This window comes from Elephas maximus, chromosome 3, assembly GCF_024166365.1.
Source record: "Elephas maximus indicus isolate mEleMax1 chromosome 3, mEleMax1 primary haplotype, whole genome shotgun sequence".
In the NCBI taxonomy this organism is placed as follows: domain Eukaryota; kingdom Metazoa; phylum Chordata; class Mammalia; order Proboscidea; family Elephantidae; genus Elephas; species Elephas maximus.
The window spans coordinates 45,514,454-45,541,209 of NC_064821.1; the positions used below are offsets into that span (position 1 = coordinate 45,514,454).

Here is a 26,756-nt window from a genome sequence, read left to right on the forward strand (position 1 = left end):
ATGTCCCCTGGGGGCCAAAATTGAAAACCTGAGAACCACAGTGCAAAAAAGGGACATGAATTGCCAGCTGTTTGAGAAGCTGTTGCTAAGATACAAACAATGGGCTCCGGGGGCAAAACTGGAGGGACAGGGGGAGAGACTTCCCAGAGGACGGGATGCAGAGATGGAGTCCAGGGGCCATGCAGGAGTGGTCAGAGGGTCCTGTACAAGGTGCTGCGTGGGAAGGCCAGATGAAATAAGCCACAAACCTGGCAACGCCAGACCCTTGGCTCCTCAGAGGGGCAAACTGTGAGGCAAAGCCAGCCCTGAGGCTTCCAGGTCCCCAACGGTCAGAGGTAGGTGACCAGTCACCCCTGTGGAGACAGTGTGTGGGGAGACCTATTCTGCCGTCCCTGCCTCACCTGCACCTTCTGGTCCCTTTTCTCCCCTGAAGTTAATCACTTGGAGGGGTGCAGACAGAGCCGCCCACCCTTTTTCCCCCAGGAAGCAAGCGTCTCCAGACCTGCCCTCTACCCTGCCACCTGTAATGGCTCAACCAGTCTCCCCGCTTCCTTCTACTTCCTCGGCACCTGGTCAACATGCTGTGTCCTCAATGAGCCCCTCCAGCCAGGACACAGAGCCCAGGAACACCTTTTTGTCCCCCTGCCACCTCTCTCATCCCTGTATTCATTGGGTTTCCTCTCAGGCTGTGGCTCCTGCCATGCCCGAAAGGGCCTTTGGTGACAAGGACTGTCGTGGCTCTGACACTGGAAAAGTTATAGTGAAGGAGCAGTGCTGCCAGCATCACCTCTACAAATGAGGTAGAAACAGGCAGGAGAGGGCAACAGACATCCCTCTCTGTCAGGATGGGGCCAATGCTCCGCCCCCCAGCTCTGTCTACTCAGGGGCGGGGCAAGCTGCAAGTTGGGAGAGCAGACGAGACACCAAGGCCCCTGTGGGAGGACCTACCCCTGCACTGAGCCTGATTCCAGTTGCAGCCATCATCCCCAAGGGAGAACAGAGTGTGCTGGGTACCCCTGTCTGTGCCACAGCCAGATACCAGGATCCAAGGGTCTACCGATGCTGGTGCTGCAGGCCAGGTCCCAATGGGTGGAGACAGGGACGCCAAACTCACCCCTCACATCCTAGGCCTTTTTCTGTGCTATTGCTGGGCCACCCTGCCAGGGTCTGCAGGGTGGTTCAGGAAACATGTGCCCCAGCCCACCCAAAGGGGAAGCAGGCACCCACCCCAACCACAGCAATGGGCAGGGCAGCCATCTGCCAGGATTGGGAAGGTCAGGAAGAGGGGGACAAGAAACAGGTAACACCTTCCTTTGCACCTGGACTATGGGATGGTCTGGGACTGGGGAAGGGGCTCTGCAGGGAGCCTGGGGACAAAGGAAGAGGCTGCCTCCCTCATTACAAGTGTGGTTATAAAAAGAAGTCTGTGCAGGTGCGTGTTAGCACCGACTCCGCCACACTCGCCTGCGGTGCCGAGTGGGAACATGAAAAGGAGTTTCCATGGTTACCATGACCAGGGAAGGGAATATTCAGATCAAACCAGAGTCAAAGGTTTGCCAGTGAACTTCCATCTAAGCCTGGGTTATGGGGCCAGGGGAGTGAGGAGGGCCCAGAACAGGTCCTCCAGGACCTGGGCAGTGTCCTCATGGTGCCAAGGCCTCCACCGTGCACAGAAAGGGCCACCAGGGCAGGGGAGATTACAAGGGGCCGCTCCCACCCCTGCCTAGGACTGATCTGGCCGCTGGACAGAGGGTACACACTCAGGGCTGGGGCCAGAGAGCAGGGTCTGAATCTACTCTGGCAGTTGCTGCGTATGTGATCCCGGGCACTGGGCTTACCTGTCTGAAACCCAGTTTCCTCTTCTGTAGAATGAGGCTAAACTGAGGTGAGTAGGAGTACCTGCTGACGGCTGATGGTGGGAATGCCAGGACGTGACCCAGGTAAAGTGATTGGGCTAGCCCCTCGGACAGAGTAAGCACTCAGTAAGTGTTAACTGCTGCTGCCACCTTACTATCACTATTGTTGTCACTGTTATTCCCAGCCAAGTTCCCTGGGTGAGAAGCACCCAGAAGTTACCTGTGAGGATGTTTTCAGACATCACGTTGACCTGGACTTCCACAGAGTGCTTGGAGGTATAGGTAATCTCAGCGCTGACGTGAGCCACCTCACCGATGCACATGGGAGACAGGAAGTCAGTGCGCTCGACCCGGGCCAGGGCAGCCACGCAGCGCTCCTGCAAACACCAAAGGTGGAAGGGTCATCCTGGGCCAGCCTAGCTCAGTCCAGTCCAGCCCAGCCCAGCCCAGCCCAGCCCAGGCTAGCTCAGCCCAGCCCAGCCCAGCCCAGCCCAGGCTAGCTCAGCCCAGCCCAGCCCAGCCCAGGCTAGCTCAGCCCAGCCCTAACTAGCTCAGCCCAGCTGAACACAGCCCAGCTCAGCCCAGCCCAGGCTAGCTCAGCCCAGCTGAACACAGCCCAGCTCAGCCCAGCCCAGGCTAGCTCAGCCCAGCTGAACACAGCCCAGCTCAGCCCAGCCCAGGCTAGCTCAGCCCAGCTGAACACAGCCCAGCTCAGCCCAGCCCAGGCTAGCTCAGCCCAGCTGAACACAGCCCAGCTCAGCCCAGCCCAGGCTAGTTCAGCCCAGCTGAACAAAGCCCAGCTCAGCCCAGCCCAGGCCAACCCAGCCCAGCACCAACCCTGCCAAGCCCAGCCCAGTGAGACCTGGAGCCAGTTGCCCCCCACCCTGGAGACATTCATTGTAAAATGCCTTTATTTTTTTCCCACTGTGAAAATAATACAGTTCACTGACTCTGTACATTTAAAAGGAGACTGGGTGACATAACAGTTAAGCACTCGGCTATTAACTGAAAGGTCAGCAGTTTGAACCCACCCAGTGGCTCCGTGGGAGACAAGACCTGAAGATCTGCTCCCATAAAGATTATAGCCTAGGAAGCCCTAAAGGACAGTTGTACCTTGTCCTATAGTGTCGCTATGAGTCTGAAACGACTCAACGGCATCCAACAACAACATTCATTTAGACACAAAAATAGAAGGGGACCTACACAGTCAGTTGCTAACAGTGATTCTGAGTGGTGGGGTTATGGGTGATTATTTTTCTTTTCTCTAATTTTTCTCCAATAAATGTGTATTGCACCACAGTATGACAAACTGACAGACGTGTCGGGTAACACTTGTATAATAATAAGTAATAAAAAAAAGTACATACTCATTATGGAAAATCTGGGAAAGAAAAGTAGAAGGAGGAGAGAAAGTCACTCCCTTTATCCAAAGATAACCACCGTTGCTATTTTGGGAGATTTCTTTCTAGGCTTTTCCTCTAAGAATAGGGTTGTGACGGCTCATTGGTTTGTGCGCCTGGCTCCTTGTTCCACAGCTTTAGTCTTATCTAGTTGCGCAAAATCTAACTATATACTTTCCCAGTCTGTTTTCTCCACTCATGAGGAGAAAGCACCTGCCTGTGTTGTAACAAGCTCCTGGCACTCACTGATTTTTGTGTTTTTAATTTAAATTCCATTTATCCTTCCAATAGGTAACCGATTCTCATGATTCAACATTCAGAAAAAACAAAGAGTATAAGAGGCCCAGCCTGCCTCTCGTCCCCGTGCCCCGGCCATCCAGGACCTCCTTGGGTAACCAGCTTGGCCTGCTCCCTGTGTGTCCAATCAGGTAAGGAATCTGCAACTAACCAAATGGGCAGCACCTGCCCAAAAGCAAAGACAGGAAGGCAGGAAGGGACAGGAAAACCTGACGAATGGACACGGAGAACCTGGGGTGGAAAGGGAGAGGGGGAGAGGGCTAACACATTGCAGGGATTACAACCAATGTCACAGAACAATTTGGTTATGAAATTTTTGAATGAAAGACTAATTTGCACGGTAAACTTTCACCTAAAACACAACCAAAAAAAAAGTGCCTACCAACCAAGTGAACACAGCCATCTAGGGGGGCTCTTCAGATAATGGATACTGGCTTTTCTCTCTTATGATCTCTTTTGAAGCTCATTCTCTATGGGAAATATAAATGATTTCCGATGTCTTTTTTTTTCATAAGTAATATTTTTATTGTGGTAAAAATATAGATAACAACATTTGCTAGTTTAACAATTTTTGCATGTATAATTCAGTGACATTGGTTAAGTTCATCATGGTATACAACCATCATAATTATCTTCTTCCAAATTGTTCCACCACCATTAACAGAAACTCTGTGCCCCCTAAGCAATGACTCCCCCGTCTCTCCCATCTCTGATAACCACTAATAAGTTTTGGTCTCTAGATATTTGCCTGTTTCACATAAGTGGGATAAAACAGTATTTGTCCTTTTGTGATTGACTTATTTCAGTCAGTAAGATCTTCACAAGGTTCCTTCATGTCATAGCATGTGTCATGGATTGAACTGTGTCCCCCAAAAATATCTGCCAACTTGGCTAGGTCATGATTCCCAATATCATATGATTGTCTACCACTTTGTCATCTGATGTGATTTCCCTATATGTTGTAAATCCTATCACTATGATGTAATGACATGAATTAGTGGCAGTTATATTATGAGATCTATAAGACTAGATAGTGTCTTAAGCCAATCTCTTTTGAGATATAAAAGAGAGAAGCGAGCAGAGAGACATGGGGACGTCATACCACCCAGAAAGCAGTGCCTGGAACAGAGCGAGTCCTTTGGACCTGAGGTTCCTGTGTTGAGATGCTCCCAGACCAAGGGAAGACTAATGACAAGGACATTCCTCCAGAGCCAACAGAGAAAGAAAGCCTTCCGCTGGAGCCCACGCCCTCATTTCGGACTTCTAGCCTACTGGACTATGAGAGGATAAGCTTCTCCTTGGAGGAAGGGCCCAGGAACCTCTTTGGAGGCAGGGCACAGGAACCTGGGTCTTAACAAGCTCCCAGGTGATTCTTTTTTTAAAAAAAAATTAATTTTTATTGTACTTTAAGTGAAAGTTTACAAATTAGGTCAGTCTCTCATACAAAAATTTGCATACATTCCAGGTGATTCTTATAAACACAAGGTCAGGAGATACCGTGACAGTTTCTGCTGTACCAGCGTCTCAGAGACAGGACTCAGTAAGGCAAGTGGAAAGGAAATGGGGAATTGGAGATTGTCCTAGAGTTCAGCTGGCAGGGGCAGCGTGTGCCTGTTCCCCATGCAACTGATTTGCCTGGGTTTGCCACCCCCCCACCAACCTGGAGTTCCTGGGTGGTGCAAAGTTAATGCGTTGGGTGGTTAACCAAAAGGTTAGAGGTTTATGTCCCCTCAGAGGTGCCTTGGAAGAAGGGCCTGGTGGTCCACTTCTGAAAAATCTGCTATTGAAAGCCCTGTGGAGCCCAGTTCTACTCTGACATGTATGAGGTTGCCTTGAGTCCGGGTCAAGGCAATGGCAACTGGTTTGGTTTTTCCCCCTCTACACATACACACTCACCATCTGCCACCTCTGCCACTGAAGCAATGTCCAGGAAACCCAGTAGCTCACCCCTAGGTAAATCTACGTGGCTGCAGCACCACCCACTGGCAGATGCTGGAAAGGCAACAGCTAAATGGAGCTGGGCAAGAAGGAGAGGCCCACCTCTGTGTGCCCGTCTTCGGATTACCCCAGTGCTGTTTATAAGGCCAAAACATGGAACGAAGCCAAGTGTCTTTTACCAGGAATGGTGAAATTAAGTCATGGTATGGATATGCCCCCTCATATGTATAGTACATACACACATATATTTATATTTTCTAACGGAAATGGCTTATTTCCCACATGCCAACATCCTGAGGTCATCTCTGCACCTTGGAACCTCTGGATGTGCCTTACTCTCTTTAATGGCTGCAAAGGGGTCCCTGGACTCACAGTACTCACACACCAGCACTGCTCTCAGTGCCGGGGTGCAGGGGAGAATGGAGCCACCTGCCCTCAGAGCCTGGGTTCCATTGGGGGACAGATGACAAATGCGTAAACAGGACAATGCCACGTGGTATTCCGTGCTCTGAAGAAGACAAAGCATGGGAATGGGGTGGGCAGAGCTGGAGGGTAACTCTAGATAATGGATCAGGGGTGGCTTTCATGGGAGGTGACGTTTGAACTGAGACTGGCATAACCAGAAGGAGAGGTGGAGGGGTCATGGGCATCCCAGGCGGAAGGGGGAGCCAGGCAGAGGCCTGGAGGAGAGCTTCCGGGGCGGGGGGCGGTCAAGGAACACTAAGGGGCTATGTAGTCTGCACGGCTGTGGGGAGGCAGGTGGGGAGCCACAATTGGCAGAGGGGTTGACAGGACCCAGCCAGCTGGGTGTTTTGGGGCAAGCTGAGGTGGCTGGGCAGCAGCGGATGGGTCAGAGGAGACAAATGCAGGCTCTCTGACTCGCTCTTTTTTGGCGGAAGGAGGGGGAAGGAGGAGGGAGTCAAATTACTTGTAATTCCACCCCTACCAAATGTTACTGAGTGGTCTACATGCCAGACCCTATTCTGGAGCCTGACGTCATTATACCCTCATGTCCATTCCTGTTCTGAAAAGAACACGGTCACGCTGCAGTATATGTGAGTTTTCTTCTAACGTGCCTCTTCAGGGGCTCCAAAATTGCAAGGGGGCAAATGGTTCCTTCTGTGTGTGCCCTTGCTCATTCAATGCCCACAGTGTGGCTGGGATCTTTAGTAAGGGGCATTTATGTTCCCCACAATCCAGACACTCAGACTGACTCGAGGCAGGTGGAAAGTAAGAGCTCCTCTCCTGCTGTTTCCGGAAGATGCCCCTAGCACAGAACTTTCCAGAAGCCTTAAGCGCAGTAAACCTGGCGTGGCTTGATGCATGCCCTTCCCAGGCTGGTGGCCACTTATTATGTGGAAATCTCGAACCTTAAGATTCTAACGAAACCAAACCTGATGCCATCGAGTCGATTCCGACCATAGTGACCCTGTAGGGCAGAGTAGAACTGCCCCATAGGGTTTCCGAGGAGCAGGTAGTGGATTGGAAAAGAGGGAAACTAATGCTTATTGGGTCATATACCACATTTGTATGTAACTCTGTGAGGTCAGCTTTGTGTTTCTATCTTACAGGTGAGGAGACCTGAGAGGTGCTGGTGACTGTTCATCTGGCTGGGGTGTAGAAGGCATGGCCAGGGACCAGGAGGCTCAAAGGTAACTGTGGGCACCAAGGAGGAAACTGAGGCCACGGCTGCCCCCTGCTGGTTCCCAGGACCTAGCTGAGCAAGCCTGGGCAGGCATTTGATAAAGACTGGAGTGATCTAAAAATTCCAAGCACAGACTGTGGGTACAGGTGGTCCACTACTTATGATGTATTCCAGCTACGACGAACCACACTTATGACCATCCTTTTTTTCTTTTTGTACATCTTATCACTAGTAATATGTACTACATACAATATTGCATCACATAATTCGCTATGTTACCATTTTCAGATGTTCAATTTTTCAATTTACTGTTCAAAACACTGCCGCATAGATTGAGTTTTCTACACTCAGTTGCTTGAAAACATGGACCTGAATGCTGACCACTTTGCTAAGGTGGAAAGGCGAATTTGGGAAAATGTTGCCGAGAAATGTGTGACAAAAAAAAAAAAAAAGGGCCATACAGATAACTCTCACTGTCTCACTAATTTTCTGACTAAAAACACCCTCCCATACCCAGGGATAATCCAGATGGTCCAGAACCTTCCACAAGTGGAGTTATTACCACAACTGACAAAATACCAATGTCATCCAGCTCTCCTTCACTGTCAGAGTAAATTTTTATGATTTGTGTATTTTTTAATGTATGTATTAAAATATATCTGTTAAGTTTATATGCCATGTTTCCAATCCCCAAAGACAAATAAAGATCATATTGATAAAGATACTGTTAATAAAAGGCTGTAATAACGAAAACTACAAAAAAAAAAAAAAATGAGGTATTCGACTTAGTCAGAACTGACTTGCAACCACTGTAAGTCAGGGACTACCTACATTTGTATTCGCTATGAGAATCTCTGACCTGTGGGAACCTCCAACTCCTTGTCTCAAATAAGACCCTCTAACCCCTGCCCCGGGGGCTCAAAGGGGCAGGGCGACCCCACTCCTGGGAAGCAGCCATGAGTATTCTGATTAGCATCTGCCCCAAGACCCCACTTCTCGGCCAGGTAGTCGATGAAGCACTGGGAAACTACACAGACAGCAGCTTCAGAAGCAGAGCCCAAAAGAACTGCTCTGGGCCCTGGGTTCAAATCCCAACTCTGCTGCTTCCCAGCTCTGTGGACTTGGGCAGTAGCCTATCCTCTCTGTGTCTCAGCAGCTTGTCCACAAAACAGAGATGATAAATGGTCCCCACGGGTGCTGCGGGGATTCGGGGCAGGGACTGGAGGGTGTGGGAGACGGGCAGAGAATGCACGTAAAGTGCGCCAGGGGAGAAATGCTCCCAGGAGAGGGGTGGCAATCATCCCGCTCACGGATGAGCTGACAAATGTGAAGTCTGTAAAATGGTGTCTGGCACCCAGGAAGGGCTCGGGAAGGGTATGCGGTTAGGGCCATGATATTTGAGCCATTCCTGCCCCTGTGCCTATCCTGCCACCCCCTGCTGCTGCCAATGGCAGCTCTGCATGACCTTTGGGAAGCCACATAACTTTTCTAGCCCTCAATTTTCTCACCTGTAAAATGGGGTTAAGAATAGAGTATTGCTGGAAAGATGAAAGAAGGTGAGGAAGGCCAAGCACTCAGTGCTGTCACTGGCACATCCTCGGCGCTTGATAAAAGGAAGCGGAAAATAGGATCACTAGTCCAGACGTGGGTTGCAGGCACTTAGCAAATATTCACTGAGGGCCCCCATGTACCAGAGGCTGAGCATCCAGCAGGGATAAAACAGGCAAAGTCTCTGCCTTCGTGGCTCTGGCACTCTCGTAGGAGAAGCAGGCCATAGAATAAATTGACAAAACATGGAGTGAGGCAGCGGTGTGTGCAGGTATACATGCCACAGAGAAGAGAAGCCGAGAGCGGTGAGGGGAGCTGGGTCATCAGCCTTGAAGGAGGTGAGGGCGAGTCACACGGATACCTGGGGAAGAGCATCCCAGGCAGAGAGGATAGCCAGTGTAAAAGCCCTGAGACAGGAACAGGCCTGGCAAGTTCAAGGAGCAGAAAGCAGCCAATGTGGGCGGAGGGGGTGACAAGAGAAAAGACACAGGAGATGAGGTCGGAGGGCAAAGGTAAGGAGAGGTAGTGACTGGGACCTGTGCAGACACTGGCTTCTACTGAGTGTGACAAGAGCCATTGGTACAGCAGAGTGACATGACCAGCTTCACATGTACAAGGTCCCTCTGCTTTGGAGATCGGGCTGAGATGGCAAACAGGGACCCTGTTAGCGGCTGCTGCAGCCATCCAGGTGAGATGTAACTGGGCCGGGGTGGAGGATGGGTGGAGGGATGGGATGAGACAGATCTGGAGATACCTGGAAGGCGAAGCCAACAGGATTTGCTCTCAGTGTCAGTACGTGTGAGAGAAGGAGAAGGGTCACCAGCAGCGCCAGGTTTTAAGCCAGGGTAACTGGAGGTCAGAGAGGGCATTTACGGAGGACAGGGAGGCTTTGGGAGTCTGGGAGCTTGCTTTTGGATACATCAAAGTTGTGAGGCTGATTAGGACTACCAGTGGAGCTCAGCCAGGAGGCCTAGCTGGAGACACACCCAGGGTCCCCATCATGGTATTAAAAGACACAATCTGGAGCCAGTTTGGATAGGGGTTGCCCTCTGCCCTGGGCCCCAGCAACGGCCCTCAGAGACCAGCGTCAGCCCCCCAAGCCAGCACTACCCACCTGGGACTGGAGGGTTGTCACCCCCACTCCCTGGGCTGCCTGGGGCTCACAGCCCCCTCCTGAACCTGGGCCTTCAAGAGTTCCCTCCTGGGGACCAGCAGCCGTGGAGCATCTCCCAGTCAAAATGTCAGAATGGTCCCTCCTGCACTCCCAGGCTCAGGGGCGGGTGTGGAGCAGCAGTTGGGAGCCGGGTTCTGGATTCACGGCTCAGACATTCTGCTTGCCTCCCGTGGACCCAGATAAGAATTCACCTCTCTGCCCCAGCTTCCTCATCTGTGCAATGGGATGATAAAACCACCACACCCCATTCAGCTGGGGACATGTACCATGTACTGCGCCAGTCCTTTAAAGTGTCTGTCCATTGAGCTTCTGTTAAGGGTGATGGAACATTTAGAAACAGACGATGGTGTACAACACCGAAAAATGCAATTGTTACTGAATTGTACACGTAAAAAATGTTCCAATGGCAAATGTTTTGTTATACAGGTAGTCCCCTACTTACAGCATCCCCGACTTAATAATGTCCCCAACTTGTGATGCATTCAAGTTACAATGAACCGCATTTTTTGTAATATGTTGCATCTTGTAATTTGTTGATGTTATCATTCACAGATGTTCACTCACAGACGTTCAGTTTTATGATTTACAGTTCAAAACACTGCCAGATTTATAGATATGGATAATAAAAAGGCAATAATAATGAAAACTAAAAAATAGATAGTCAACTTATGACAGAGTTGTTGGAACGGAACACCATTGTGAGTTGGGGACTACCTGTATATATATAGATTTACTACAATAAAAAAAATAATAATAATCACACCCACCACTTAGGTGCCATGTGAGAGTTACTTGAGCTAAAGCACTTCAGAGCTTTACAAAGCACTAAGTGCTTTGTGTCTGATTGTTACGGGTTCCTTCACCCACCCCTTATGCCCCTCCCTCCTCCCTCACTGTCCAGTACTGGGGCTTGTCGTTCCCACTGATTCGAAAGCCCATCACCCCTTGCCAAGCCTGCCTTGGACCCTGGCTGTCCCTCTCTTGGAGGGCCAGCAAGGGGCCTACTTGCCCACCCCACCTACTGGGCCTCTCTAGCTCCGGCCTATTCTCCCCACAGCCACCAGAGGGCGCTTTCTGAACGCAGCTGGGTTCGCAGGAGACCTTCAAGGGCACCACCTCTCCACAGAATAAAACCCACGCTCCTGGCATGGTAGCAGGCAAGTCCCTCCTTCACAGGGTGGTCCCAACCTAATCCAAGCCCACCCCTCCACCATTCAAGGCCCCACACCCACCCCACCCATACACACTAACCCAGGTTTGGCTCATTCAATGCATGCACACAACACACACGTGTGCACACACACGCACACATGCACATACATGTACATACACTCTAAGCTGAGGTCAGATCTTTCTTCTCTGAACCCAGAAGAGAGAGGTCCCCGCAGATGGGTTAACTGAGGCCCACGGGTACAAAGAAGCCATGGGCAGCCACAAGACAGATCACCCTGTTCCCTAGCACCCAGGAGCAGGCACCTCTCTCCCTGTGTCCTTCAGAGGACACATCAGGTCTTGTGTGGTGGGTGGATGGTAGGAGATGACGGGGTGACAGCCGTGCAGCAGCCCTGAAGCTCTGAAAACAGAAAGCCACCCCACCGTAGTCCATGCCAGCCACAGCTCCAGGTGGAGAGCGGGCACTGTCGGGGGCTCCATCACGAGCACTGTCGTGCCAGGGCCTTCTGGGCTGTAAGGCCAAGGAGGCCAAGCGCTGAAGGCGCCCAAGGCACACAGCTGGGGCAGAGGCAGGATTGCCATATCTCTGCCCTTGACCATCAGGATAAATTGCTGCCCACGCAGGCGTGGAGAGCTTCTGATCAGAGTCAAGAGACAGCGGGGACTGAAGACATGGGATTCAAGAAACTGAAACTCCTCTGGAATGAAGGGAAGAGGCACTGAAAAGGCAATTGTAGGCTCGCTTTCAGCTGTCTCCCAGTGGTCTCCTACCCCTCCTTGCTGAGGCCAACCCAATGTTGTCCAAGGGGATCAGTCCAGGGTCTGACTGAGCCAGAATTTCGTAAGCCTCCAAGGCTCCAGGCTAGGGCCCTATCAGACTCTCTTCCTGACCCAACACTAGTACGGTCATTGTGCAGAGGGAACTCCAGGTGTCCTGGGGTCTGGAATCTTCTGCGTGATCCCAGCCCAGGCTGGGAGAGAGGGGACGCCCACTTACCCCGTTCTGGCTGTTACAGTGGCGAGTGCTGATAATGGCCCCTGCCTCCTCAATCATCTTCAGGATGGTCCCTCCGTGGACATTGCCAGCAACGTTGGCGTCATCTGGCCGCATGATCCTAGGGCAGAGGAGATGGCACAGGGTGAAGCCTCTGTGAGGAAGGTGTCACTCATGCAGTAATGACAGCCCCAGGGAAAGGGAGATGGTCCCCCAAAGGGCTCAATGGCCCCCAGAGGAAGGAAAAGGACATTTCCACACGCTTGAGCTCTTCCAAGATGGCCAGTCATCAGGGAAGGATGGAGCATGGCAGGCCAGGGAAAGAGTTCTGTGGGCCCTGTTTCCACAGGATGGAGAAGGCGGTAGAGAGGGCAACTCCCCACTCCCAGCCACAGGCCCAGCCCGGCCTCTGGAGAGGATCCCGTCCTGGCTGGGGACACCTGACACCTGAGGCCTTTGGTAAAGCTACCAGATAGTAAGGCAGTGGCCCAAATGCCAGGGTTCCCATACCATCGTCCACCTCCTGTTACCAGGCCAGCACAACCCGGGCTCACCAACACCAGCTGAGCTCATAGGCACAAGAACACTGTCTGTGACCCCTCAGGATGTGAACAATTCCTGGAACCCTGTCTCATCAGGTATCCCTATAGCCACAGCTATTCTGAGAACTGGGGACAACAGTGAAAGCTTCAGGACCTCTGGGACCCCTTGGCCAGCAGGTAACAGCTCTCTCATCACCAGCTCCCCCGCCCCCCCGCGCAGTGTGGCTCCCAGCTCCCCCAAGGGTACCCTGAGGCAGTGCCAGTTCCCTGGGATTTGAGTTAGGAGCCCTCTGAGAGGTCAGGGAGAATGAAGAAAGCGTGCCCTTGCCATGAGCAGTTGGCAGTGGGATGCTCAATGACAGTTTTTGAATCCCAAGCAGCCAGCATGGCATGTTAAGATGGGCAGCCCCAAAGAGCCTGGAGCTCTGCCAGACTACTCTCTGGATAATTAAATCCACCTTTGCCGGCCACGGGCCCGGTAGGCAGGTGACTAACACCATGGGCATACCCAGCGTTCCAATGTGCCTGGCACCCACCTGCAGCATCGCCCAGACTACTTCGGAACCCACTGCCCAGCGTGGAACCCCAGGTCTGGCACCCGCCCCCTCTGGGCCCTGAACCCCACAGCCCTCCAGGTCTGGCCCCTCCTAATCTTTCCTTTTAACAGCTCGGGGGTTAAGCAAGACAGACTCTAAGAGAAAATCCTGGTTCTGGCTCTTACTAAGTAGGTGACCTGGGCAAGCAGCCAAAACTCTGGACTCGATTTCCCCATCTGTAAAATGAGTGCACTAATGGCACCACCTCATTTGACTGTGGGAAAGTCTGAATAACATGAGATAACGAGAAAAAACTGAAGATGTCCACAATTTCATTCTACTTGGATCAGCTATCAATGTCCATGGAAGCAGCAGTCAAGAAATCAAACAACGTATTGCATTAGGCAAATCTGTTGTCAAAGAATTTTCTTTAAAGTTTTAAAAAGCAAAGATGTCACTTTGATGACTAAAGTGTGCCTGACTCAAGCCGTGGTCTTTTCAATCACCTCATATGCGTGTGAAAACTGGAAATGGATAAGGAAGACAGAAGAAGAATTGATGTATTTGAACTGTCGTGATGGCGATGAATATTGAATACACCGTGGACTGCCAGAAGAATTAATAAAATCTATCTTAGAAGAAATACAACCAGAGGATGGCAAGACTTTGGCTCGCTTACTTTGGACAGATCAATGTACTCAGGTGTAACAACAGATTTGGGGAGGTGTCTAACCTCCTCCAACCCCACAACGGGGAAGGAGAACCAAGATCAACAGTCCAAGGCTGATTCCTGTGAGGTGGGGGTTAGACACCCCTTCTCTCTTCACCATCTTCACCAATTCTGACACCAACCATCTCTCCCACAGTACTCTCTACTTCTCTGCTGGGTTTGATAATTCACTGAAATGGCCACGAAAAACTCAAAGATCATACAATTATGGGGTTTATTAGGGAACTAACAGTTACAATTCAGGCTCAGGAACACTCAAGATATAGTTCTTCCACCAGGATAGCCTCTTTCCAGCCATGCTTACAGGCATGCCTCTCCCTGGCCCTCAGTCCCATCCAAAGGCACTCAGCCTTCTCTCTCTGTGGGCTGGGAAGGTCACCACACCATCTCCTGCTCTGGTCTCTGCTGCTGGTCTCTCTTTCCTTGGTAGCAGCAGGCTCCTCCTTTCTGCTCTGGATCGGCTTTCTTTTAAAGCAAAACCGATCGATCCCCTTGGTAGGCCACAATTACCCTATCACACACCTGGGTGGGAATTACAAGCCCATGGCTAGAAAGGCCATACACACAAAAGTAACTAATCATACCAAATCAGGGAAAACCAATGGCTACAAAAGGACATCATGTTTGGCAAAGCAGAGGATCAGTGAATATGAGGGAAACCCTCAATAAGATGGATTGACACAACGGCTGCCACAATGGGCTCAAATATACCAACAATCATGAAGAAGGCATAGGATCAGGAAAAATGTCATTCTGTTGTACATGGGGTGGCCGTGACTCAGAACCGACTATTGACAACAATGCAGATAGTAAGCCTGGCGGCAGTAGTAGGTACTCAATAAACATTAATCACTGGCATTTCCCCTCTTCTGTAAGTATGCAGCCTACCTACTGCAAGTAGGTTGGAAGTTCCAACGACGATGCTGTTTCTAGAGCCAATGAGCACGCATACCCTCAACGCAGGCCATGTCTGTGCCTGCCACCCATCCCCAAAGGGCACCCCTGCACTTGGGTGAGATGTGGCGACATGGACCACGGCCCATTCAGGCCACCCTGCCTCCATCAGGCAGGACCCCCAGGGCTCCGTGGACAGCTCGGGGGCAGTAAGGTCATGGTGACACAGGAGTGGCCAGAGAGGGATGGGCCAAGGGCCACAGAGGCCAGCACAGGGACCAGTTTCACTTGGTTTTTCAAACATTCATTTAAAAATATTTCCGAGTTTTAAAAAATTGAGCTTACACGACTGTTTAAGTCGATGCAATAGTTTTGCTGTTCAAATTGGCTCCCTCTTAGTTTGAGGTAAGAGGGAGCCAATTTGAACAGCAAAACTATTGCATCGACTTCTTTCCTTTTTGTTTCTTAACTTGCTGGTTTTCAATTGAGTGAAGAAGGGTTTTCCCTGAGCTTGGCTGGGCAGGAATCCCCCACCAGTGGGCAGGTGGCCATTTCCTCTGTAGAGGGTACTTTCCTGCGTAGGGCACAGGTTCAGACTGTGGCAAGGCTGTGGCAGGGTGGGGAGCCAGACGCCCTACTGGGCTCCAGATCCCGGAGCAGCCAGGAAACATCAGCCCAGCCCTCCCCAGGAGCAATGGCGCTTGCCTGTGGAGTACCCTGATCTGCCTCTGTGAGCCTCACTTTGCCTGTCTGTAAAGTGAGGCTATACTGCCAGGCTGGCCCTTGGAGATACTCACTGCAAGGCTGGGTAGGAGGAAGTGCAACAACCAGTGGGCCGAGAGGATAGCAGATAAGGAGGAAGCCTGAGATAGAAGACAAGGGCAGCATCTGGGGCCCAGGACAGAGCCTAGAGCCACCCAGACATTGGGCAGGAACCCTGAACCTTTGACACCCTGCTGCCTCAGGGACCCCAGGCACTTGGTACTTTTCCCAGGGAGAAAACACTGGGGACCCCAGACTGCGTGTTCTCCACCCTAAGGGCTCCCTGGTCATGGGCCTTCCGTCCCCCACTGTCCTGGTCACACTTTCCTTTGCACCCCGGGCCTACACTGACTCCCCAGGGCAACCAGCCACCTGGGAACATAGCCTCAGCAATCTCTGTTCAGGTACAAACCTTTCCCCCAAAGAACTTATTCCTGACTCAACACCCTGCTAGAACCTCAAACACACGTGGGTCAAAGCCCAACTCACTCACCCTTGCTCTGTCCCCAAATCAGATCCCTCCCCTTCTCCGCTCTGCTCCCAAATCAGGCTCCTCCCCTCCATCCCCAAACTGGACCCCTCCCCACTACCTAGCTTCACTGGCATGCCTTGGATTCCTTCCTCCCCTTATCCTACCACCATGCTGGGCTCCCTTAGTTCTTTCTCTCCCTCTATCCATCTTCCCTTCCTTTCACCCTCCCTCCTTCCTCCCTTCCTTTTCTCCTTCCTTCTTGTCCTCTGTCCTTTCTCGCTCCCTTCCTCCTTCGCTCCAAGTCCCCAGGCCCCTCCCCCACGCAGTCCCTTGCTCAGGCTGCTCTTCCTCAGCTCACTTTCCCCAGAGCGTCCCTCCCCCGTGGCCTAGCCGTGGCCCCCCCATCCCAGGCCAGGGCCATAAACGCTGTCACAGTGGGGCAGGCAGATGTATAAAGTGAAGGTAGCAGGAGAATGCGGGGCCTTCATTCGAGGTTTCGGTTCCCATTTTTTATAAAGATACGGGGAGAAGTGCTTCACTTTCCTCTTTATCATAAGAGGGAAAAAAAAAAAACAAAACCTGCAGAGCAAGCTCGATCTAAACAGTACTGCCACCTCCTGGCTGGTGGGCCCGAGGGACAAAGGTTACATGGCTGGGGCAGCGCCCCCGCCTCTAGCTGAGTGTGGCCACACAGGAATTTGGGAAAAGCATGCCAAAGCTTCTGGACTTCTGAGAGAAGTTGGAGCTGCCGATTTTGATGTGAAATCTCCTGATATTTGAGTAGCGATATCTGATGAAATGTGTTTCAAGCACACATGGGCCAGCTCCAGTGGGTGGCATAGGCTGTCGTGGCCCGGTCCTGGGGGCCTGTCTGTGACCTCAGTCACACCTGTTCTCTCCCACCTCTCTCCATCCCTCTGCCCAAGCCAGTCCTGCACTTCTCCCCGCCCTCCTCCAGTCTCAGAAACTTCAGGAAGAAGCAGAAGCTGGGCCGCAGTAAAGCCCTCCCTGCATTCCCTCGGCCAGTCATGTCACAGTCTTCCCTCGTCAGCCCCAAGCCCTGAGCATCATCATCCCCCATCCTCAGCCCTCCCTGCCCTCACAGCCAAGCAGTGGACACAGCCCACTGACTCTATGTCTGCAATGTCCCCATGTCACCCACGGCCCCGCCCCTTTTCTACCCCAGCTGCCCAAATCAGAGCCACGTTCATCCAGGCATCAACAAAGCCAACCCAGCAGCAGGCAGGCCAGGGCTGGGGCCCACACGACCAAAGCAGGCACACACCTGCCCTCAGCTAGCTTCCCCCTAGAGCAGGCACTGAGCTGATAGCCAGGGCTCCAAGGCTCCAAACACGCACGGGGAGAAGGGTCACTGCCGAAGAGGTGATCGCTCCACCGGGACTTGAGGAAAGTTTCCCAGATGAAGTGATCTCTTGGCCGAGTACCAGAGGATGAACAGGGCTGAGCTGGTGGCTAGAGAATGTTCCAAGGAGAGGAGCATCTCATGAGAAGTCCCAAAGGCCAGGAAAGCCTTGAGAATTGCAGAAACAGAAAGCAACCCCACAAAGCTCGTGCAAGGGGTGGGGCAAAAGATGGGCTGGGGACAAGCAGGAGCTTGTCACAAAAGGCCTCCTGGGGGCTGTAAAAGGGCCTGGGCTTCATCTGGGAGATGAGAAATCCCAGGGGACAGTAAGCGGGGGGGGGGGGGGGGCACATGATGGGATTTGAGGGCTCGGTGTGAATGTGGAGAATGGGCGTTTGCATTCGACTCCTGCCACCCCGGTCTTGGCTAAAGTTCTGACTCACTGCTTAGCCTCTTGTCCCACGAGGAATCTAATCAAGTCATGCCCCTGCTCTGACCCTCCAGGTCCCCCTCTCTCTATAGAATAAAGATTCAGCTCCCTGGTGAGGCATTTGAAGTCTCAGAGATCCAGAACTTTCCCCATCTCATCTCCTGCTGCACCTGACTGCAGCAGCTCCAAGCTGCAGCTGTTTGAACCACCGTGGTCCCTTGGCTCATAAGACCTCTCTCCCCAGCCTTTGTCCACACTGCTCCAGCAATACCTGGCCCATGCTTTGTGAAGAAAAAAGGAGTGCCGACTGATGCCACCTTACAGAGGAAGACCTGGCATTATCCATCAGAACGCTAGCACACGTGTGGACTGGAATGCCATAGAAAGGGAATTATCCTGCAGATCTGCTTATGATGCCAAAGACTGGGTATATCCTAAATGTCCGCAATAAAGGACCAGTGAAATTAAGTCATACCCACGCCCTAGAATATTGCACAGCCTGTATGAAGAGGGAGGAAGCCCTTTCTAAGTTGAACCATTCTCCAAGATCCATTGTTGGTGGAAACAAGGCAAGGCACAGAATAGCGGGGAGGAGGGGGGCCTACACCTGCCATCGGGCACAGCGCAGCCGGCTCTGAGCTGGCTTTGAAGGAGACACAGGAAACTGGAAGCTTCCGTGCCCCTGGAGAAGGGAACGAGTGGCTGGGTGAGAGAAACTTTCTCTGGAAAACCTGAGCGCCTCTCAGGTGCTGAACTGTGCTAACCTATTCAAGCTAAAAATCGTTTCAGGACTGGCTCAAAGTAGGCACCCCCTGCACTGATGTCCGCCTGGCCAGCACCTATCCCACAGGACCCCTGCAGCAGTGGTTCTCTGGGTGCTTGGGGGCAGGACAGCCCCTTGCCCTGGTATTTGAAGCAGGAGATGGCATTGCAGGAGAGCAGGGTACTGGGGCTGGAAGGAGGGAGCCACCCTGCTCTCCACTGGTCTGCTCTGTGCCCAGCTTCAAGCAAATGCCCTGTGGACCGGCCCAGGCCCCCTGCTCCTCGAGGTCCTCTGAGGCCAACCTCGGAGCAGACCCCACACACAGGCTGTGACCCCTGCAGGCACTGGACCCACCGACTCTGACTTGCTTCCCGCCCAGGGCCTTTGCGCTCCCACGCAGAGGGCGGCACCAGCACAGGGGAAGCTGCAGGCTGGCAGCAGTGGCAGGTGCGGCCTGAGTCTGACACAACTCCAGCTTCAACTGCCCAATCAGCTCAGGCTGGACCTGCTCTGCCCTGGCCAAGGCAGGGGCCTGCCCTCTGTGCACCCCATCCTCCCAGCCCCACAGCATGAGCTGTTGGGATCCTGGTCGGTATTCCATGTTAGGGCTAAAAAAAACACTGCTGTGTGAAATCCACTGTGACTGGGGTGGGCCTTGCTCTCTTTATACCATAGTGAAAGCTGAAGCGACTGCTAGAAGTAGAAGGTGAAGGCACCTGGCACGGCCAGGCTTATGTGACATAAAGTTCTCCTGGGGTTTCCACCTGTGCCCAGGGACAGGCAGAGTCCTGGTGTCGGCTGCCATGGGCCAGGCAGGTCAGGCCCACACTGAACCCACAAATCATACCAGAAGCTCCCTGGGGCTCCCTTTTCTGAAGGAGGTCTCTAGCCAGAGAGGCGAAGAGGGTCCAAGAGTGTCCACCCAGGGCTGCCTCCTGCAGCTTTGGGAGCCAGTCAGGGCGGGGTCTTGAGGACAGATTCTTCCTCCCTCCCTCCTTCCTTTCAGGACCTTGCAGGCAGGAAACCCAGCTTCCCCAGTAGCTCAGCAGAAGGAGCAGTTGACTGGACAGGGAGGACAGAGGTGAGGCCGGAAGGGTAGGCAGGGATCAGACAATCGAGCAGGAATTCCCCCAAGCAGGGGCTGCCATTCCTGGAAGGGCGGGAGAGGTACTGCAAAGGCTCACTGGAGAACCCCGTGGGCTGGGAGAGCGGGTCACACAGGACGGGCAGAAGTAGGGCCTTGATGATCTGGGTGAGGCAGCCACGAGCACCTCACTCTTCCAGGGGACTTCTGCAAGTGGAGGCCCCGTGGCACTGTGAGTCCTTGTCTCTTTGTTGCCTAAGAAGGTTCTGACAGAGCCCATTCAACCCCCCAAAGACCTCAGCAAATCTCCCAGAGGCAGGCAGGGGTGGGAGAAATGTAGCCAGAAATGCAGAAAGTTCCTGGGGTGCTTCCAGGCCCCGAGCAGGGTAATGGCCAACAACTCTCAGCCCTGAACTCCCAACCTCAAGCTTTGACTAGGGCAGGGGATAAATTAGAAGGGGGTGTGGACCAGTGCCCGCTAATCCCAGCGCCCAGAGCACTCCAGGGCTAAGGCCAGCAGGACACTCAGCAGTGCTTGGCCCGATCGCCTCAGAGAGCCCAGCTGGCATGGGAAAAGGGAAGCAGCAGGAAGGGCAGGACGACAGGGAAGAGCAGGTGCTATCATCCTTGGGGGTCTGAGCCAGGAGGGAGAGGGCTGAGCTGGGTGGCTGGAACTCTTCCGTGTGAGCACCATCAACAGATTCCTGCCACCAGCCCACACAGGTCCCCCTGAAGCCGGACTTCCTGTCTGGCTCCAGTTAACCATCTAATGTCTGGGGTCAGTAAGAACTGAGCTAGCAGGGCCATCCAGAGCTGCAGCCCTGGGCAGGAATGGAACTCTGGTGACCTTTCCAGCCTACAGGAAGCCAGCCAGCCTGCTGGGCACATGGAGCGGCATTCCCTCTACCCACTGGCATCTTAAAATGCCCCCAGCTGGGCACTGCCCACAGTGGCCTCACTGCCTGGGCAGGGAGCCCATGACCAGCAGTACCTGCTCAGCTGGGACATCATGAGATCAGGTCCAGAGTGAGGCAAAAGGAGAAGAAAGCCAGACCCGTGGAGTCACCAAACAGTCCCCACCGCACTGCCTGTGAAGTCAGCCCTGACACAAAGACCGTCCCAGGCCCCGAGTGCCGGGCCTGGAGGGGGAGCCTCGCTTCCTGTGCTGCCCAGTCTAGCCAGGAAGCGACTGATCAGCCAATCCGGAGAGGCTACCAAACGCCAGTTGTCATAGAAACCTCGCTTTATAAATAATTACAAGAGGAAAAGACGCAATCCTGAGAGTTCTTCCTACCGCTGGGGGCGCGAGGTCAAGAAATCCTAGGGGCTGTCCCTGAAAAACGTGTTGGTAAATGTCACCCAAGAGTCCATGGGTGGTGCAAATGGTTAACACACTTGGCTGCTAACTGAAGGGTTGGAGGTTCAAGTCTACCCAGAGGCACCTCGGAAGAAAGGCCTGGCGTTCTACTTCCAAAAAACCTGCCATTGAAAACCCTATGGAAAAAGGATGCAAGAATGGTTTGCACAATTGGAAGAATGTAATCAATGTCACCAGATTGTACATGTAGAAATTATTGAGATGGCATGTTTTCTTACGTATATTTTCATCGCAATAAAAATTTTAAAAACCCTATGGAACACAGTTCTACTCTGATACACATGGGGTCACCATGAGTCGGTATCGATATGACAATAACTGGCTGTTTTAAAACCTCAGTCAAGCACACTGTTCCTAGGTTCTTTGTTCCAGCACCTCCAGGAGGGCAAATGCCCATCCCAGTCTTCCACCGGGGTCGCAGCAGAGGCCGGGCCTCTGGCCTGGTCCCCAGCAGGCCTGTGGGCTCCTGACTCAGTGCCTTCCAGAGTTCCCAAAACCCAGACAGGAGAGGAGGGCCGTGGGCTGTTGAGGGTCCAAGGGCCACAGGCTGTAGGTACCCGAGACATACAGGGAGAGCCCCGAAGCCTGAGGAGATAAGCTGGTATTGTCACCCTGATCCAAGGACCACCTTCAGTGGAGCTCCCAGGGTCTGGGGAAGCGCTGGAGGGGAAATGGGTAGGGGTTCGGCCAGCCTCGGCCCAACATGCCACCTCCCGCAGCTGACCCGGCTTCAGAGGATGTCCTGCTTGTCTCATGTTGTCCAGTCCTTGGGTGGCTGGCTGCCATCTCAGAGGCCCCCCAGGCCCCCCAGGTCTCCTCCAGGCCTTCCGTCTCCCCAAGAGGGCCTGCACTTCCAAATCACCCCTTCCTCCTTTCTCCCCTGGCTTCCTCTTCCAGCTGGTGTTAGGATTCCAGAGGTGCAGGTGTGACAGCTGAGGCCCCGGGAGTCAGGCCAGGATGCGCTCTTACTGTGACCGTGTCCCAGTGCCACCCACACAGGGTCACTTTCCTGGGAACCTGCAGCCAGCATGAGACCAGCACCTGCTTGGCCCAGAGCCAGCTCCCATTGGTAGGTAGCCTACAGCAGGATGAATGAGCAAGTTCCCCTGAGGTCACTGAGGGTGGGTCCCTCCTGAGTGTGTCCTCAGGGCTTGGCTCTAGGACACTGCTTACCTCTTCCCTGGAGCAATTTTCACGAGCTTTGTTATCAAACATTAAAGAAAAGGAAGGAAAGCCATGACTGGGCTTGGACAAATCGAAACCAAAAAAGAAAACCAAACCCATTGCCTTAGACTCAATCCTGACTCACAGCAACTCTTTAAGACAGAGTAGAACTGCCCCATAGGGTTTTCAAGGCTATAATCTTTATAGAAGCAGACTGCTATATCTTTCTCCTACAGAGCAGCTGGTGGGTTCAAACCACTGACCTTTCAGTTAGTAGCCAAGCCTTAGACAAACAGACCATCTATTCTAGGTGCTTCCATCTCCTTGAAGCAGCCACCAGTTCTGGAGGCCTCCCTGATTCAGAGGGCAATTCTGATGAAAGTCATATAGGTAAATAATTACCAAAAGTACAAGTGCCACTGACCTCAAGTCCTCCGACTTGTGAGTGAAGAGAGAGAGAGAAAAGGGGGAGAGTTGGGTGCCGACACCCTGGCACAGGCTCCACAGGGAAGTAGTCTATCAGAGCAGGAAGCGTCCAGGTCGCCCTCAGCCCTGCCAGCCGACGATGCCTAGTACTAGGGGACAGGAAGAGAGCATTCTGGATGGTCCCGCTAGCCACACGCACCGTGTCTACCTCAAACCACGCAGCGGGGTCCAGAAAATGTGGGGAGTCAGGGCTAAGTCATGAGCCAGTTCTGCTTATTCCCAAAGAGCCTGCCCACCTACAAGAAGGGTCCCTGCCCAGGAAAGCATATGTCCCTCAGCCTCTTGGCTGTGGCCACCACATACTTTGACCAGAGTAGAAACTATTCACTTTGCTGGGCAGCCCCACTTGGCTGCTCAAATGTGGAGGGGACCTAGGCTGTCCTGCTCATGCCTGTGCCCCCAACACCAGCACCATGAGGGGAAAGAGTAAATTGCCAAGAATCTGTGCCAAGTCAGAGAGCAAGACCATGACTGGAAGAGGCACAGAGGCCAAAGGTGTCTCACCCTGCCAAGCCCTTCCCAGCCTCCATGCCACTGCTGTCCCCCATGCCCTGGGTTCTGGGCTACCCTCAGGTCGGCTCAGGGACTTCTTGCACTTGGCCAGCAGGCAACGCTGGGGCAGCAGCCCATCCTTCCCCCTTACCCCAACCTCCCAGGAGAAGCCTAGCACCTGCTTCCTTCCCACAGGACAGCCATGACTGGGGACCATCACAATGGACTCTCGGTGCCCCCCAAAGAGAGGCCACGTGCTGGGTCTGGTAGAGTCCATCTCTCACCTTCAAGACAGAGAAAAGGCCCCCAAAGCCATGGGGCACCCCATTCCAACCACAATATAATCCCAGAGCCAAATGCCTAGAAGCTACGGCTTTCAGCCAACAGGTACATCAGACCAGGGTCTCCCCCCAGCCCCATCCCTGGCAATCCCACAGTTCCCTGCCAGATCCCCACTCACTGCTTCCGCTTCTCCGAAAGACAGGCCTCACTGACTCCCTTTCGGAGGACCTTTAGGGACAAGCCTCGTCGAAGCACAAGCATGGTCTCTCGAGGGCTCACTGGCTTCCTCCTGAAGCTGCAGCCGGATGACACTTGTGGAACTGGTCTCAGCTCTGATTCTGTGCCTTTTGGACTCAGCTCCATCCCTCCAGACAGGCATTGCCATCTCCCTAAGCAACCCTGGCTTCTCCCTCTCCATGACCACAACCCTAGCTGCAGTGGGCAAACCGCCCACCCCAGGTAAAGGGCAGCTCTTCTAGGAATGCCATATCACTCCACATAGTGCATGCTCCCATGAATTCCTAAATCTCTTAAAATTATAGGGAATTAGAGATCAGAGAGATCTTGGAATCACCTGGTCAAGTGCCTCCTCCTACTCAGGAGGAAATCAAGAGTAGAGAAGTTAGGAAACTTGCCCCAGATCCATATCAACTAGACACAGTGGCATGCAGCACCCACACAGCATGCATATCAGCTTGGTTGATATGTACCAACAAGTAAAGCCATCAGGAGAGAACCACTCTCCTAGATACTGTAAAGCCTTATTGTCATTTCAATCAAAAAATCAATCAAGTACATACATTTTTGTATGAGAGACTGACTTGATTTGTAACATTTCACTTAAAGCACAATAAAAATTTTAAAAAACAGACTTACCAGTCTGAGAAAGATTGGAGAAACCCCAACAGTATGCACCCGGACACACATTTAGCTCAGTAATGAAGTCACTCTTCAAGTTCACCGTTCAGCCAAAGACTAGACAGGCCCATAAAATAAAACGGGACTAAAGGGACACACCAGCCCAGAGACGAGGACTAGAAGGCAGGAGGAGACAGGGAAGTTGGGAATAGGGAACCCAAGGTCAAGAAGTGAGAGTGTTGACATGCCGTCACAAAACAATATGTGTACCAATTGTTTAATTAGAAGCTAGTTTGTTCTGTAAACCTTCATCTAAAGTCCAAAAATAAATAAGTAAAATTAAGAATGTACAAAAAAAAATCAACCAACTGAACTTGATTAAGATGCCCAACACTCAGGAGACGGAACCGAGATGGCGGAATAGACAGACGCTTCCAGCGAGCCCTCTTTACAACAAAGACCCAAAAAAACAAGTGAAATGAGTATATTTATGACAAGCTAGGTGCCCTGAGCATCAAAGGCAAGCTTAGAAAACGAACTGAGGGGCAGGGGAAGGAAGAGACAGTTCAGAAACAGACAGGAGTGAACAGACCTGAATCACGGGGAGCCCTCAGGCACCATTCCGGGAGCAGTGGCGGCAGGCTAGTAGTAGTGTTTGGCCACGGTTTCCTCAGGGGGAAGCAGCCAGCCAAACAGCCTACTCATAACCTCCGGAATCTGAGAAGAATGGCGCTCTAGGCAAAAGCTAAGTACTTGCGTATATTTTACCACGCCCCCTTACCCCCAAGCTGGCTTCAGCGGCTGAATTCCCTGGGCCTGAGGTATGTCCGGTTGAGGGCCTAGAGCCATCCTCCCAGCCTTGGAGAAGGAAAAAATTTGCATTTGGGGGAAAAGGTAATTTGCCAGCTCCACGTAGCGGGGGAGTTCAGGACAGAAGCGGCTCCTGTCCAGGCATAAACGGTCTGTGGACTTTGAGCACCATTCCCCTCTGCATGGATCTGTGTGGGCCTATTATGGGAGAATAAACCCTTGTTGGCAGACTCCAACCGTTTCAGCTGTGCGGTGGAGAGGTGGGTGTTTGATGTTTGACATTGCTTTGCCTATTAAACAGGGTCCTCACCTACCCACATCGGGGGCCTAAGGACTGGAAGCTCATTCAGGTCACCCAGCCACCCATGACAGGGGTCCAAGGATAACTGGTACCTCCCAGTCCTTGCAACCAAAAACATTGGGTGCCTATGGTCCGTCTACAAAACCTACCCACCTGCACGCCATAGGGAACAGGGATGTGCTTCCCTCAGAGACACTCGGGGGTTAGTTCTCAATCCCCTGCCTTGTTCAGAGTGTGACCCCTTGCTGCAATCAGATACCGGTACCTACACCAATCACCCCTGCCCCTCTAAGACTGCAGGACAGAGTCTGTACCACATACTTGATGATCAGCTACCTGGACAACTGAGTTGAATTCATACAAGAAAAGTGAATGTACTCCTAGACTGATATACCTGATAACAGCTCTAGCCATCTGGGGACAGGATGTCAGAGCTCCAAAGGCAAAAATAATCAGGCTAGCTGACTCAAGCAACCCATCTGGGCATATCAAAACAAAACAAAGCAAGAAGCTACGACACAGTAAGCAAACATAAACTAATACAATAACTTAAAGATGGCTCGGAGACAACAGTCAGTATCAAGTCACATAAGGAAACAGACCATGATGACCTCAACAAGCTCTCAAAACAAAGAATCCGGGGATCTTCTAGATGAAAGTGTGTTCCTGGAATCACCAGAGGCAGAATACAAAAGTTTAATATACAGAACCCTTCAAGACATCAGGAAGGAAATGAGGCAATATGTAGAACAAGCCAAGGAACACACAGATAAAGCAATTGAAGAAATTAGAAACATTATTCAGGAACATAATGAAAAACTTAATAAGCTGGAAAAATCCGTAGACAGACAGCAATCAGAAATCCAGAAGATTAACAATAAAATTACAGAAGTAGACAACTCAGTAGAAAGTCTGAGGAGCAGAAATGAGCAAGTAGAAGCCAGAATTTCTGAACTTGAAGATAAATGACTTGGCACTAATATATTTGAAGAAAAATCAGATAAAAGAATTAAAAAAAATGAAGAAACCTTAAGAATCATGCGGGACTCTATTAAGAGAAATAACCTACGAGTGATTGGAGTACCAGAACAGGGAGGGATAACAGAAAATACAGAGAGAATTGTTGAAGATTCGTGGGCACAAAACTTCCCTGATATCGTGAAAGATGAGAAGATATCTATCCAAGATGCTCATCAAACTCCACATAAGATAGATGTTAAAAGAAAGTCACCGAGACATATTATAATCAAACTTGGCAAAACGAAAGATAAAGAGAGAATTTTAAGAGCAGCTAGGGATGAACGAAAAGTCACCTACAAAGGAGGACCAATAAGAATAAGCTCGAACTACTCGGCAGAAAGCATGCAGGCAAGAAGGCAATGCG

General features: G+C 52.0%; 1 protein-coding gene across 2 annotated transcripts in view; it reads right to left on the minus strand.

Moving 5' to 3' along the window:
• ACOT7 (acyl-CoA thioesterase 7) overlaps nt 1-26,756 on the minus strand; it is a 133,651-nt gene that overhangs the window by 75,372 nt on the left and 31,523 nt on the right. The window contains exons 1-3 of one of the 2 annotated variants that reach the window (XM_049877753.1): nt 20,593-20,830; nt 12,029-12,146; nt 2,077-2,233 (exon numbers count right to left, since the gene is read on the minus strand). In XM_049877753.1, the coding sequence (XP_049733710.1) occupies nt 2,077-2,233; nt 12,029-12,146; nt 20,593-20,612 (295 nt within the window). In that variant the 5' untranslated portion in view covers nt 20,613-20,830. Of the gene's footprint in view, nt 1-2,076; nt 2,234-12,028; nt 12,147-20,592; nt 20,831-26,756 lie in introns of those variants that run through there. The other variant, XM_049877752.1, reaches the window with a different exon arrangement.